This window comes from Spinacia oleracea, chromosome 1 (assembly GCF_020520425.1).
Source record: "Spinacia oleracea cultivar Varoflay chromosome 1, BTI_SOV_V1, whole genome shotgun sequence".
NCBI classification, from domain to species: Eukaryota; Viridiplantae; Streptophyta; class Magnoliopsida; order Caryophyllales; family Amaranthaceae; genus Spinacia; species Spinacia oleracea.
The window spans coordinates 130462873-130477102 of record NC_079487.1 but is presented as its reverse complement, the minus strand read 5'-3'; the positions used below and the strand labels follow the sequence as shown (position 1 = coordinate 130477102).

Sequence of the window (14230 nt, the reverse complement as noted above, 5' to 3'; positions counted from 1 at the left end):
AAAGAACATATGTGCATAAACAAAAGAACATGACACTACGATAAAAGAACATGCAATATAATGTTTTACTTTTTTGTTATAAAAAATCACAATTTATTAAAAATATAAAAAAATATGTGTCCATGTTCTTTTCACTTTACTATATGCTTTTTTAATTATATATTAATGTTCTTAAGGTGCACCATGCTGTATGTGCACCATGGTCCACCTTCTAAATTGCGGAGAAAAAGGGAATAAGATATTTTTCATTCCTCAGCCAGCTACTTGGCAAACCAAGCCAAAGAAGGAAATAATGTGATGAGTGAAGGTCTAAATGAGCTGAGCAAGAACGTGTACCTCACTCCTTGACGTTACTTTCTCTCTCTAGAACCACCGCAAAACATTAGGCTACATTCAAGCTGCTCTTGTAGTTCTGGGTTTTTCTTGCTACTGATTGTACTACTTCCTTCTCAGGCAAGCTTTACTCTTTAGTAAAATTCTGCAATTTAATTGGACTTTTTTTCCTTACTAATTATTCCGCTAATCCGCTTTAATTTTCCCATTTTAGGGTTTCATTATTTATGTATTAGTTGATGATTATTCTATTGTTTCCCCAAAATTAAGTTGAATTCAGCCCCATTTGCAGCTTTCAAATTTATTGTTTGGTGGGTATCGAATTTTGATGGGGTTTTGTTTTTCATTTGCTTTTTTTTTTTGTCTGTCTTACTCTCCTTGCATGCAATTGGAATTAATTGTTATTTCTGTCTAAATTTTGTTTGTTAATTTATTTATTTTGTGGGTTGAATGCTGCAGATAATTTGATGAAATAGTGTTGAACAGCATGAGAAGTTTGATGTCAATTAGCTGATTCATTCTATTGCCAAGCATGGAACAAAGTATTACATTCTTTTCCCAATTTCTCGATGAATGAAATTATAACTTCCTATTTTGTGCTTCATTTGCGTTGTAGTTTAGGAAAGGACATTGTGTAATTTGGCTAGAAGTTGGTACATATAGGGCGAAAGGTAGGTAGCGAGGTTTTTGGGTTCTTGAATGTCTTTGGCTCTTTGTTTTTCATTATCATATCAAATTTTCTAGTTTATGAAGGCTTTCCAAATGTACCTTTGGCGGCCAAATTCTCGTTTAAGAATGTGATAAATGTTCATTTATTAAGTGCCAATAGATAATTGGTGGAGAAATCCTATCATTGTTTTTTATTTGCTCAAATTAGCTAGAATTAGATGGAATGAATCAGTTATCTCTGGAGTCTACAGAGTACAGCCTGACCTACATTGAACAGGGTGAAAAAAGGGGAGTAACTTTTGTGATGAAAGATTGATTGGACTAAACTCAATACTCGGTAAGATAATATGCTAGGGTGTTTTGGACAAAAATTCCTAGATGGTCTGATACTCTGATGCATAAATAAGAAAATGGAAGTTGTCTAAAATTAGAGGGGAAGGCAGCACGTGAAGGCCAGGGAAGTCAGGATCATTGTTACATACAGTAAAAAATGGACTATGGTTTCCATTTATTTGCAGCATCCAGACATATAACAAAGCTATTGATGTTTTTTCTCCACTAGAATGCACTGCCGAAGTTATCTCAGTTATTTGAATATGTTTGTCAACAGCAGGCTGCCCCACAAACCCTGAAAAATGTGGGGATTATACGCTTATTGAAGATGGAGAGGAGCACTTGTTAGGATTGTATGATAAACCTCTCCCATGCTTTGGCTGTGGTATTGGCTGGTTTTCGTAAGTGACTAAGTGTCCCAAAATTTTCTATCTGATTCTCCTGCCTATTCCCCTGCCATCTCTTTTAGTTTAAACCTGTGTCTTTCTTGCAGTTTTTTGCTTGGTTTCATAATCCCGTTGATGTGGTACTATGCTACAATCCTTTACTTCAGAAATTACTATCGCAAGGATCCTAGGGAAAGGACTGGATTGGCCACTTGCGCAATAGCAGTAAGTATTTTCTTGTCTATGATCGCATTGCTTGTCTTGGCTTCTACTGACACCATTGTTTGTCTTGGCTTTTGTGGACACCATCGCTTATGTTGTCTTACTTGGATTGTACTTTTTAGTGACATTAACGAAGTTAGATGTTCGCAACATAGACAATGAGAAGTAGTCTAAATTTGAAATTAGATTGTGTTAAGCTTCTAAAAGCATTTGATGTACAATTTTTTTGATGTATGATGGTAAGACTTAAGAGTGAATGAGGATAGTTATGCATTTTGATAGTCTCAAATCTTAAGCCGTGCCTTACTGAAATAATTTAATCAAGATGCTTCCCTTATTTTTGGGGAGTTTCTTTTTAGTATTACCGCCACCACCTAGTTTGTGTTTCGGCCCTAGGTGGTCTTTGCAGAGGTTGAGATGTACCTACTACCTACACTCACCCTATCAGAAAAAGATAAAAAAGAGGCTGTTTCAGAAATGTTATTGTGGCGAGAAATGTAGGGAAAAAGAGAAGAAGCCTACTGGACATTCCCAAAATCTTAATGGTTGGATGTCACAATTCAAAGCTAATTATTCAGGTTTTGAGATCCCACCATCGCCATTGTTGCTTGTCATGTTTGCCTATCTCTTCAAGTTGCTTGTTAAATTGCATTTTGTATTGAGAAAATGTTTGTAGATTTTCCATTCTTTCACGTGTCAATAACATAATATCTCCTTGACTGCAGGCTCTGGTATTTACAGTTGTGGCGCTGATTATCGTGGCTGTGATTCTTCTGTAGCACTGGTTGAAACCTAAAAGCTCTATAAAATTAGTTCCTTGTATATCTACCTTTCCCCAATTTTATACACACGCAAAATCGGATAGGAGATCTTTTGGGAAAGAGCTTGGTAAAGAACTTTTCAGGCAACTGTAAGTTCCTACTGTTTGTGCAAAAATACTTGTATAGTTGTGGACATATAATATGACGTTGTTGTGAAGTGTGAAAACAGTAGCCACGTTATGAAATGATGTTTAAGTGACGTGTCCTTTTGAGATGATTTACATTCAGCCCAGATTTGCTGTTGTGTCATTCTCTCATGGTTGTAGTTGCTGTATTGTGGAATTATGGTGTTGCATCATGCTTTATGTTCTGATACCATTACCATTAGAGGTCAATGTTATCGAGTGTTATCTTTAGTTGTATGGTACATTCATTATTCATCTGTAAATGATATGAACTTTTGAGTGTATATATATATATATATATATATATATATATATATATATATATATATATATATATATATATATATATTTTTTTTTCCTGTAGATGTATTATCAGTACGTAGACGAGCTCCTCTCTATGTAACCTACAGGCCACACCGTTTGTTAGTTGCTATCAGTGAATCAGTTATTGCCTATGGGTGAGGTTTAACTGGTTCAAGCTTTGTCGGTTTTGGCTGCAGGCTGCACTGGTTCGGCACAAGACTGGTTCAACCTATGTGTTGGTTGAGTACTTGAGTAAGGCTAGTGCTCCAGCAGTCAAGGTTAGCCTCACAAACTGAACCAGATCGCCCCCCTCCCCTCCTTCTTTATCCGTCTTCGAGTAGAGTGGCAAACATTGATCCTAAAACTGAGCCATTCTGGTACGGTGCCAAATCTTACCAAGCAAATTCTTGGTCATTGAGTCAAGCCAATCCGGATTCATTGACTGAATTAGTGAATTTGCAAGCTTGTGAAGTTTGCTCATTTGCTTATCGGCTTTGTTTGACGATTGATTTGTTTATTATACACTTTGTTTGTGATTGCTAATGGCTAGTATCTAACTTAATAGCTGATTTAACTAGGTTTGTTGGTAGTGCTACTACATTTATAAATTGATCAGGGCCAAGAAAATTTTATCATTGGTTAATCTCTGCGTACCAAACAAGGCTGTTAAATTGCTAACTTATTAGCCTGGCATAAGGATTGGGCTTGTAAAAATAACATATTTTCTTTGCCTTACTCATCTGGCTCCTTTTTGTCAACCTGAAAATAGGCTAAATCACAGATGAAAAAATCTTACCAAATAAATAGTCTTAGGCAATCTTTGCAGCTTTTATTAATAAAAACATGCTGCTTTTTTTATATTTTTATTTACGTATTTATTTATTGTGGTTTCACAGTTTTCTACTACTAAATAATAACCCCATATTTAGGAACCCTTTCCCCCTTCTTTTCTCCTTACCACATAAAAAAAAAAAAATGTGTGTAAAACTTTGCATATCCTACCCAGAAAAAATTCACCCCTTGTTCGTCATTTGGGGTCATTCTTTGTTTCTCCTTATTTCCCCCCACAGGTAAAGAAATTATACCCATTTAATTCAAAACTCGAAAAGAGGAAAAAAATAAAAAAAAATTCCCCTACAGTACTAGGTAAAAGATAAATAGTCAAGGAGAAATTGAAATGGCTGTAAGTAATGTTCTCCTAGGATGCCTAAACACCATAACCTTGTGCATTTCATTACCCATCCTCTTGGCTGGGTATTTGGTAAAGATGACAGCCAATTCCCCTTGTGATCCCATAATGTACAAGCCTCTCCTTGCGTTGGGCTTTTGCTTGCTCATTATCTCTCTCATCGGACTGTTAGGCTCGTGCTGTCGAATAACCCTCTTCTTGTGGTTGTATGTGGCCGCGTTGTTCATTGTAATCATCGGGTTGTTAGCGTGTTTAACTGTTGGAAGTGCGGTCATTAAGGGAGGTGGAAATGGGGAGGATGTTCTTGGGGGTAATGTTAAGGAATATGAGCTTCAAACTTTCTCAAGCTGGTTGAAGAATAATTTGGTCGGTGGTAGTCATTGGGAGGATATTAAGTCGTGCATGATTCACCATGATGCTTGTGGTAAGATTGGTGCTTTTAGGTCCATCATGGATTTTGTCACTATGAAGCGCTCTAAGCTTACAACTGTTGAGGTACAATTCTTTTGCCATTTTGTTTTACGAAAAATCGACTAAACAATTCTTTCTTTCTCCTATCTTTTTGAATCAATCCCAGCTTTTGATTATTTCGAAAAATAGAAAGTTTTTGGAGGAGACTTTTCTTAGAAAACTCAGTTTGAAGTTTTATTTGTCATACAAAGTATATAAAACAGAGTAATATACTGAAAAAGACACATTAAAGATTTTTTGTAGTTTATATTATAGAAAATAACATTTTAATTATTTTGATAAGGGTGGTTTATGCTGGATTATAATTCTTTTTCGAAGTTTATGAAAATCAAGAGAAGGGTTGGTTTATCTCCGAGATATGCAAAAATTTGCATCTTTTAATTCAATTTTATTGTTTCTTTATAAGTTTATTTACATTGTTTTAATCCCACACTAGTTTTTGTGCTCGCCCCAATTCATTATTTTAATAACTGTAACTATACCTTTCTGCAAAAAAAAAAAAAAAAACACAATCTTAATTAACTTCTACTTTTATTAAAATAAATGTTGTTTATTTTGTTATCACTTTTTATTTGTATTTCGTTTGAAAAAGATGACATAGTTTAGGGGATAATTCATTACTCATTAGTGTTTAAATCATGAGGTCCTGAGTTCGAATCTTATTTAAACTATATGTATTTCTAATTTTTGAAACATCAGGCTATATACCTTTGGGAAGAGATTTTTTTTTTTTTTTATCAAATTTGCTTTTTAATGAATATTTTTTTTCCTCTTTATTGGGTCGAAATTAGGTTTTCTGTATTCTAAAATGTATTATTAAGCAATTTTCCGATTCAATAAAGAAAAGGTGTTGATAAATGAAATTCATTTCTATGGAGACAGACAGGATGTTGCAAACCTCCGGCACATTGTGGATTTGTGTATGAAAGTGCAACAATTTGGAATGTTCCAGTAACTGGGTTGAGCTCACAAGATCAAGATTGCAAAACCTGGAACAATGAATATGATAGGTTGTGCTATAATTGTGGATCATGCAAAGCTGGATATTTAGCTTTATTCATGAAGGGATGGAGGAGAATTACCATTGTCAATGCAGTCCTTCTTGTTGTCTTGTTTATTGTTTTCATCATTGCTTGTTGCGCTCTTAGAGATTAGAACTCGACCCATCCACTAGCTCATTTACCTATAACATCAACAGGGGGGGGGGGGGGATTTGGTTTGAAAACGTAGTCAAAAGGAATCTAATACTTGTAAAATCTTGATTTTTCTCGTGCAAAGCTTGAACACATTAGTCTTGTTAATAGATACTTCGATATCTTGTAGTCTCTTCGGTTCTTTTTTTTTTAAGGGAAAGATTAGTGCATTAATTAATCAAGGGACAATTTGTCCATGTTGTTACATCTCTAGGTCAACGATGCTCCCAAACTTTTTCGATACCGAACGACAATAACCTATCAAGGTGGTTGGTAACGGAATTTGCATCCCTTTTGACATGAGACCAAGTAATGAAAATATATCTCGGAACTAACATCCAAGTAGTATCCAACCCATCTCCGGGCAATGAATCTAAATCAGTAAAAATTATCGAGGCCTTGGTGAGTCTAGAAATCACCTCTTGAGCCGTGACAATTCACTTCTAAGACACCCTTTGTCACTCAGCTAAATGTACGACGAAGAGGATGGCTTACACTCCACAACCAATGGAGGCCAACACCCTCTTTGTTTCTTTATTTTCCTCCCAAAGCGGATGTTACAATTTCCAGTGTGCAACTTCAGCCACTAATATCTTTTATTATGTACAACTCCTAAGTGAATGGAAATTTATGTATTACTCGTAAAAATTAAGTTTTAATGACTTTAATAAGAAATCAAGTGATAATGGTTTTTCCTTATGTATAGATTATGATAAGAATTATTTGTTTTTACTTTACTTTTAAAAGACAAATGGGACGATAAACAAGGAAGGAATGAATGAAGTACAATATTAACTAAAAATTTTGTACAAATTTTGACTAATTCAGCTAGCAAACTTTTTTAGTTGGTTTCTAATTAATTAATTGCATACCTATGCTTCCTCACGTACCATGGTAAAAACTCAAAAATAAATGAGAAAATTTAACCCGGGAGCAATCCACACCACCAACTTTTTTTTTGTTTGCGAATGAGCCACAAGACAATACAAATTACAAATGGGGGCGGGGAGATTCGAACACGAGACCTGGGTTCAAAATGAGACCTACACAAGCCCTCACTCCCTGATCTTTAATCTTTAATCACTAGGCCAATACCTCAATGGTACCAACTATTATTATCGTAGGGCGCGCAACTCTTTTATCCTAGGGTAATAGTGTGCACATTCTTCGTTATTTTTTACTATTTGTTTTATTTCTCCTTTATATTTTGTTTCTTTGTTCAAACTTTTATCCCCCACTTGACTTTTCTCCACATCTTCCACGCTATTAAAATTACACATCGTCCACCATTAAAACCCAAACGAAAAACACTGGGTAGGGAGATGAAGATGATGAGGATAGGGAATTCACTGCCTAACCACCACCACTATATTTTACAACTATTTTTCTTGTTGATCCCATACAACAAAATATACCAAATAATTTACAAAAATGGTACTTAAGATTCACGCCTTCCATTTTAGACAACCATAAAATCTATTTCCTTGGTTATGTTTAAACTTCCAACAAGTTTAAACTGTTGCATATGATTGATGATCTTGCCATTACATGTTTATCACTTAAATTGATATTTTCCTAAACGATGATGAAGAGTTGATCTCAATTTTACTAGAGTTTGGATGAAGCAATTCGATATCTAAAGTTTAATTAAGGGTTCAAATAAAGGGTTCTTTGATGTGGAGAGGAGAAATCGAATTGGGGTTTAGATGGTGGAATGTGGGGAAGCTTAATGGTGAGAATAAGAAACGAGAATAAATCATGACGAGGGATTCTTATTCTCATTTATTCTACTTTATTGTCCAGAGTCAAAACATGAAACTAAGTCATTACATATAGATCCTTGAATTCTCACCATTCTTGTTTTATCGTTTATTTTTCCTTCCTTTCGTCTTTTGCTCAATACTACCTAAAGGTCTACAACACTACCTCAATTCCTTTTTGTTTGTCCGAAACATTCTCTTTAAAGAAAAAAAATTGACCATAGTTTTATAGATATATGTATAAGAAAAATCATGCTGATGTGCGATCTTATTAGATTGGTCTCGATATGTAATATAATAATATAGTACCATACTACTCCGTATCAAAAAAGTATGTATATACTTGTGTAATACTACCATCTAAAAGTTTGTGAAGATATTATGATATATTGATATACTTATACGACTAAAAATATTAGTCAAAAAATGTCCATTGAGTCATCCTTAAGCGTATGACACCATTTCCATTCTTTCCTTTTCCTGCAAAGTCCTCTCAACCTAAAAGGGCCTTAGGAACCCTCCATATTAAATGGAGCATTTATGTACCTTCTAAATTACTCAATTATTTGAACGATTTAAGAAAATGTAGCAAGTTTTCTGAACATCCTGTAATATTTATGTGATTATTATTTCCGGATGAAAGGAGTACTACTTTGTCCCCTCAAGGTATCTTTTTCAACAATTATGATTCATAATAATAACACAACAACTTCATTATTTATTTTTTCAACTTCTTCATTGTTATTCCAACATTGCATTTTCTCCTAAATGATAGAGCTAAATAAAGAAAATCATTGGTCAAAATTGTTATTCTTACATATATGAAAAGACTTGAACTTTATTTCGGTATATACGGAGGGAACAAAAAGAACGATAAAATTAGAAGCCAACTTAGACACAGCTAAGAAATTATGACAGAAATTATATATCTCCCAAATCCAACAGAAATATTTTTACTAAATTTAGTAAAAAAAACAGACACTTTATCTCCATGTAGGATAGATGGTGTTGGAAAGTCGTATGTTTTTGGTTTTTCTTATATGAATGACTTATATGAATTTTATGTCAAAGCTTCGCTTTTATTTACGATTCAAAATTTATTATCTGGAATATTTCCTCCTCCGAGTATAGGGGAATCAAATAAAGGTTTGGTTGCTTCGCGTATCAATTGAGAGAACGCGGAGCAACCAAGAAAGAAGAGAGGATCTAGAGAGATAGAGAAATTAAAGAGGCAAGGTAATACATTTGAATGGATGCATTACCTGAAACTGTAGAATTGGGTCACAATGCCGTGGCGGTTGCCATTGATAAGAGCAAGAACAGCCAACAAGCTGTTAGATGGACTATTGATAATTTCTTAAAGGGAAAGGAATTTCAAATTGTTCTTGTTCATGTTAAAACCCACCATCATAATGCTCGTGAGTTAATTATCTTTTAATTATAATTTTATATTGCATGAGATTTATGATTTAAATTCATTTTTTTGTATGGATGTTCTTCAGAAAAATTAATTTGAGGGTGTTATGTTCATACAGAGGTTGAATATTCTGCCGGTGGCACATCCCCAACAGAATCTGACGTACAACATTTATTCCTTCCTTATCGTGGATTTTGTAGTCGAAAAGGGGTACGCAATCCTTAATTTCCTTGTCTAAACACGGGAGGTGATTCTTTGAATGAATAAGTTCACTTCTTCCAAGGAAATCTATCATTTTCTCAAAGATGGTTTCCATGGAAGAAGGAAATTTATCCTTGGAAGAATCATTTGCCTAAATACCACGGGTTTAAATTAATTCCTTATCGTGGATTTTGTTAGATTGATGCAATTGAGGTGGTACTTCATGATATTGATGTTTCGAGTGCGCTAATCAACTATATCGAGCACAACAACCTTGGCAATATTGTTGTTGGGGCTTCAAATCGTAATGCTATTACAAGGTTCACCTCTTTCTTGTCAAGGTTATTTGTTTTTCATGGCTTTTCAATAATTAAGATGAATCTGATGAGGTTAATTAGTTACTAAGGTTCCTAAACTAGCTACTGATGTAAGTATATAACAATTGATTGATGAAATTAATTTTCAAAACTAAGGACTATATACTAAATTACTAACTACTACCGGGAAAAAGTTAACAATTGATGTTAATAGGATACACATATTAAAGAGAACACCTCAATGTATTATTGCTCAAAAAAACAAAAACAAAAAAATTAGATCCGCCACTGAAAATATCAATGTTTGAAGTGGGAAAGACAAATTGCACGATTAAGGACAACTTTAACAGCTCGTTGGTATCTGGTAAGAAACGGCGGGAATGAAATTGAATCTAAGTATAAATTTGGCAAGGAAAGTAACATCATAATGTTGTTGGTAAATGGTAATGCAATTTATCCCAAACTTATGTTCATCTTTATAAATTTTCATTCCCACCCAATACTTCCGGCATTGGTAATTGATGATAATAAAGATTATGAGATTGGTGAATTATTTTTCTCACAAACTTACAATAATTCATTCCAATTTAATTATCACTATTTTCTTCCGCTTATCAAATAGGCTTTAAAAGTTGCAAGAGATGAGATTTTAATCGTATTCTGTGTCTTTGATACAGGAGATTTAAAGCAGCAGATGTTCCAACATGCCTTGAAAAATCAGCACCAGATTTTTGTGCCGTGTACGTGATATACAAAGGGAAGGTGCAGACATTGCGACCTTCTAATGTGTGTCTTATGCCTAATGCCCCAGTTGCTGCTCTTATACGGTCAGGTACGAGCTCTAACTCTGGAGCCTCGACTTACAGAACCACCCATTCAAAGTCTAGCTTTGGAAATAGTAGCATCTCTAGTCATACTTCGCGATCAAGCATTGCACTTTCAGAGAGGAATTACTCGTCAGGAAGCAGTAACCCAAGTAACCATTGGATTCCCAGTGGCCGCGAATCATCAACACATCTTCAGCGCCTGACCCCTGATGGTGGTCATCAATACATCCAGCCGCGGAGTATACAACAAAATGGTTGTGATTCAGATTCACCAACTATTGAGCATCGTTTGACTTCTAGTAATCGCTACAACAACACCCCGAGAATACGCCATGAAATTGACTTCTCTGGTAACCATTATCCAAGCACTTATAGCAGGAGCTCTGATAACTCATCAAATCATTCTTCTAGTAGATTACAAGTCTTGGGCCACCCACCTCCTCATCCATACAGCAACACCAGCACAGAATATACCTCCAGGTAAATCCCGCGCGATATGTTTTTACCGCAGTAAGTTTTTGAAACATACCCTTAATTTATGACCCAAATCATCAAATGTGGAGCTCAAATGTTCCCCTGTTAAATACTATGTATTACATATATACTGATTCTTCCTTTCTAGCTCGATCTGTACTACTAACTAGCTATAAGCTTATAACTCATATGATTATCATGCAGAAACTCTTATACCTCAAGTAGTGAAGGCCGAAGTACACCAGAAAGAAGATACAATAACGTAAGAAACCCTTCATATGGTTCTGCTCAGGACAGTAGTTTCGAGTCTGCCAGTGCTACGTCTCTCGACTATAGCGAGCAACATCCTCGTTCATCCACGAGTTCCCAAGGCTCTTCTTCTTTTGGGGTAAGTTATGTATTTAGTTGTCATATATGCACTTAAGATTAATAGATAGCCTATGTTTTCAAATGGATGTTAAAGATGCAATGCCATGCCATGAACTGAAATTTTCGGTTCATTTTCTTTGGTTGAAGGATGAGCTAGAAGTTGAAATGGCGAGACTTAAGCTTGAAATAAGGAGCACAATGCAGCTTTATCATTCGATTTGCGACCAAGCAAATGTTGCAAAACAACAGGTAATATATACTTAGGTTGAGAAAAGGCGCGTACTGATTTTCAGTTCATTTTATAATATATATGTTCATTTTTGTTTTTCTTAGGCTGATTTAATTCAAAATGGGAACGACGACAGTATTGAGGAAGTGAGGCTTGCAAGAGAGGCTGTATTGGTTGTGGCAGATCTAGAGCGGCTAAAATGCCAAGCTGCTATGGATGCAGCACATTTATCAGAAAAGTTAGTAGATTTGGAGAATCGGAAGACGAAAATGGTAGAGCAGAAAGCAGCTAGACACGAAGAGGAGGATAGGAGATCAGGAAACAACACTTCAACCCAATTAGCCACCTATCGGTTATACTCTTTGAAAGATATTGAAATTGGAACTAATTACTTCTCCAGTTCGTTGAAGATTGGTGAAGGGGGTTATGGACCTGTCTATCGGGCCATTATTCAGCACACCTCTGTCGCCATCAAGGTTCTCAGACCCAATGTATCCCAAGGGCTTAAGCAATTTCAACAGGAGGTAATTAATCCCTCCAAAATACTTAGTGAAACTATTAAAACAATCTCATGTCTCCAAAGTGAGACAAGCGAATACCTGCGTAGCTGGGCTGGCTAACCTGTGCTAGGTGCTGGTTCAGCAGTGTCCTTTCTTCTTACCTATTAAAAAAAAATTGGTCTCCAAAGTGAGATTTTCCAAAGATATAATGAATGTATTTGATTTGATCAAATGAATTGAATTTGTTTACATGCTTTTATGGCAGATTGAGGTGCTAGGACGAATGAGACACCCAAACATGGTACTCCTCCTAGGAGCATGTCCAGAGTACGGGTGCCTTGTATATGAGTACATGGAGAACGGGAGCCTAGAAGACAGATTATTCCATAAAAACGGCACCCCAACCATCCCTTGGAAAGCTCGGTTCAAGATAGCAGCCGAGATAGCAACATCACTCCTCTTCCTACACGATGCAAAGCCAGATCCAATGGTGCACCGCGATTTAAAACCAGCAAACATTCTCCTAGACTCAAACTACACGAGCAAGATAGGTGACGTAGGCTTGGCACGTCTAGTACCTTCAACAGTAGCTAATCAGATGACTCAATACCATATGACAGCCGCAGCTGGTACATTCTGTTACATTGACCCGGAATATCAGCAAACGGGTCAGCTCGGGACAAAGTCGGATATTTACTCACTCGGAATCATTTTGCTCCAGTTGATAACAGCAAAGCATCCTATGGCATTGTCTTACCATGTGGAGGAAGCGATTGAGGCGGGTAAATTCGACGAGATGCTCGATCCTGCCGTGCCGAATTGGCCTTTCCAAGAGGCTTTGGATATGGCTAAATTGGCTATTAAATGTACTCAGCTTCGGAAAAAGGATAGACCGGATTTGGACTCTTTTATTTTGCCAGAGTTGATCCGGTTAAGAGACTTAGCCATGAGTTCATAAATTTCCCTCTTTTCTTTCTTAATTAATTAGAATATGGGAAATATTCTTGGATATTGTTTGTTCAATCAATCGTAGTATATTGTAAATATTCTCTTGTAATTTTATTGTTAAAACATACTGTATGTATTATGTAATATGAGGGAATACACAATATATACATCACTATCGGAGTGGTAACTCCATTTATGGAGATTTTACACAAATATATGAATGGTATCACTATTAAATTAATAGGTAATGGTAATCTATGCCCAATTTTCTACAAAACTTAATTCTCTCTGAAACCTCTATCTCTTGGGCGTCTCCTTGCCATCTCCTCCAGCCCGTCGCATCTCTGTACGAGAAAGGACACCATTTCTATAAGCGACTTTCGACAAAAATGTTAAAATATGTTAAATTTTCAGAAATACGCCCTTACCGCCCACGTTAGCATTGGTTTAGAGTAACTTTCCTCCGATTCAGTACTAAATCGCCAATTGGATTGACGATGTTGTTTATAAAAGTCGCCAATTAAAATGGCCAATTGTTTTGTAAAATCGCCAATTGAATTGGCGAGTTATAGACTTCATTGCGATTCTAATTCGAAATTTTGCTAGACAACATATCCAATTTAATTGGCAGTTTTGTTTGTCCAATTTCACTAGTCTCTTGTACTCCGCCTCCTCAATTAGCGACGTAGTCCTCTTACATCGCCAATTAATTGGCGATTTAGTTGACTAGGTCGCTATTGAGTTGGCGACGAAGTTCTGACTCGTTAAAAAAATAGACCGATTTTCTTTGCTGACGTGAGCGATGGATTGAGAATTAATTGAAATATTGACTTATTTTGAGATTTTTGACGTCTTTTAATATTTTGCCAGAATCACTTCATTTCTCCTAATTTGTCTATATGGACGACGAGATCTTCTTGTCACGTGCTGACTCTTTGTCACTAATAGAACACATGCAACGTAACACTTTTACAAGTAGATATTTAAAGAAGTAGTTAAAAATTTTAGGATCTTCAATTTTCTCTAAAACTTATAAGTATATGATACGATTATACTCGAAAGCATCGTTAATATGGATAATTGATACAAACTTTAAGCACAACGTAAGAAACTAAATCATCTATTCTTGCAAACTTTAATTTT

General features: G+C 35.6%; 3 protein-coding genes across 4 annotated transcripts; all 3 read left to right on the top strand.

Annotated features, from left to right (window-relative positions):
• Nucleotides 1-271: 271 nt before the first annotated feature.
• LOC110803668 (60S ribosomal protein L18a-like protein) lies at nt 272-3120 on the top strand. Of its 2 annotated transcripts, none has more exons than XM_022009216.2 (5): nt 272-453; nt 793-875; nt 1616-1736; nt 1829-1946; nt 2669-3120. In XM_022009216.2, the coding sequence occupies exons 2-5, from the start codon at nt 866-868 to the stop codon at nt 2720-2722; spliced, it is 303 nt and encodes a 100-aa protein (XP_021864908.1). In that variant the 5' UTR covers nt 272-453; nt 793-865; the 3' UTR covers nt 2723-3120. The 2 variants fall into 2 exon arrangements, with proteins under 2 accessions (XP_021864908.1, XP_021864898.1); XM_022009206.2 differs by having other exon boundaries at nt 274-453; nt 1613-1736.
• Nucleotides 3121-3489: 369 nt separating this feature from the next.
• On the top strand, nt 3490-6258 carry LOC110803689 (tetraspanin-8-like). The gene is made up of 2 exons (XM_022009225.2): nt 3490-4876; nt 5735-6258. The coding sequence occupies exons 1-2, from the start codon at nt 4370-4372 to the stop codon at nt 6005-6007; spliced, it is 780 nt and encodes a 259-aa protein (XP_021864917.1). The 5' UTR covers nt 3490-4369; the 3' UTR covers nt 6008-6258.
• A 1289-nt stretch (nt 6259-7547) lies between these two features.
• LOC110803655 (U-box domain-containing protein 35-like) lies at nt 7548-13335 on the top strand. Its single transcript, XM_022009194.2, has 8 exons — nt 7548-9223; nt 9341-9432; nt 9622-9743; nt 10418-11047; nt 11246-11429; nt 11558-11659; nt 11744-12163; nt 12405-13335. The coding sequence occupies exons 1-8, from the start codon at nt 9055-9057 to the stop codon at nt 13095-13097; spliced, it is 2412 nt and encodes an 803-aa protein (XP_021864886.1). The 5' UTR covers nt 7548-9054; the 3' UTR covers nt 13098-13335.
• Nucleotides 13336-14230: the final 895 nt, after the last annotated feature.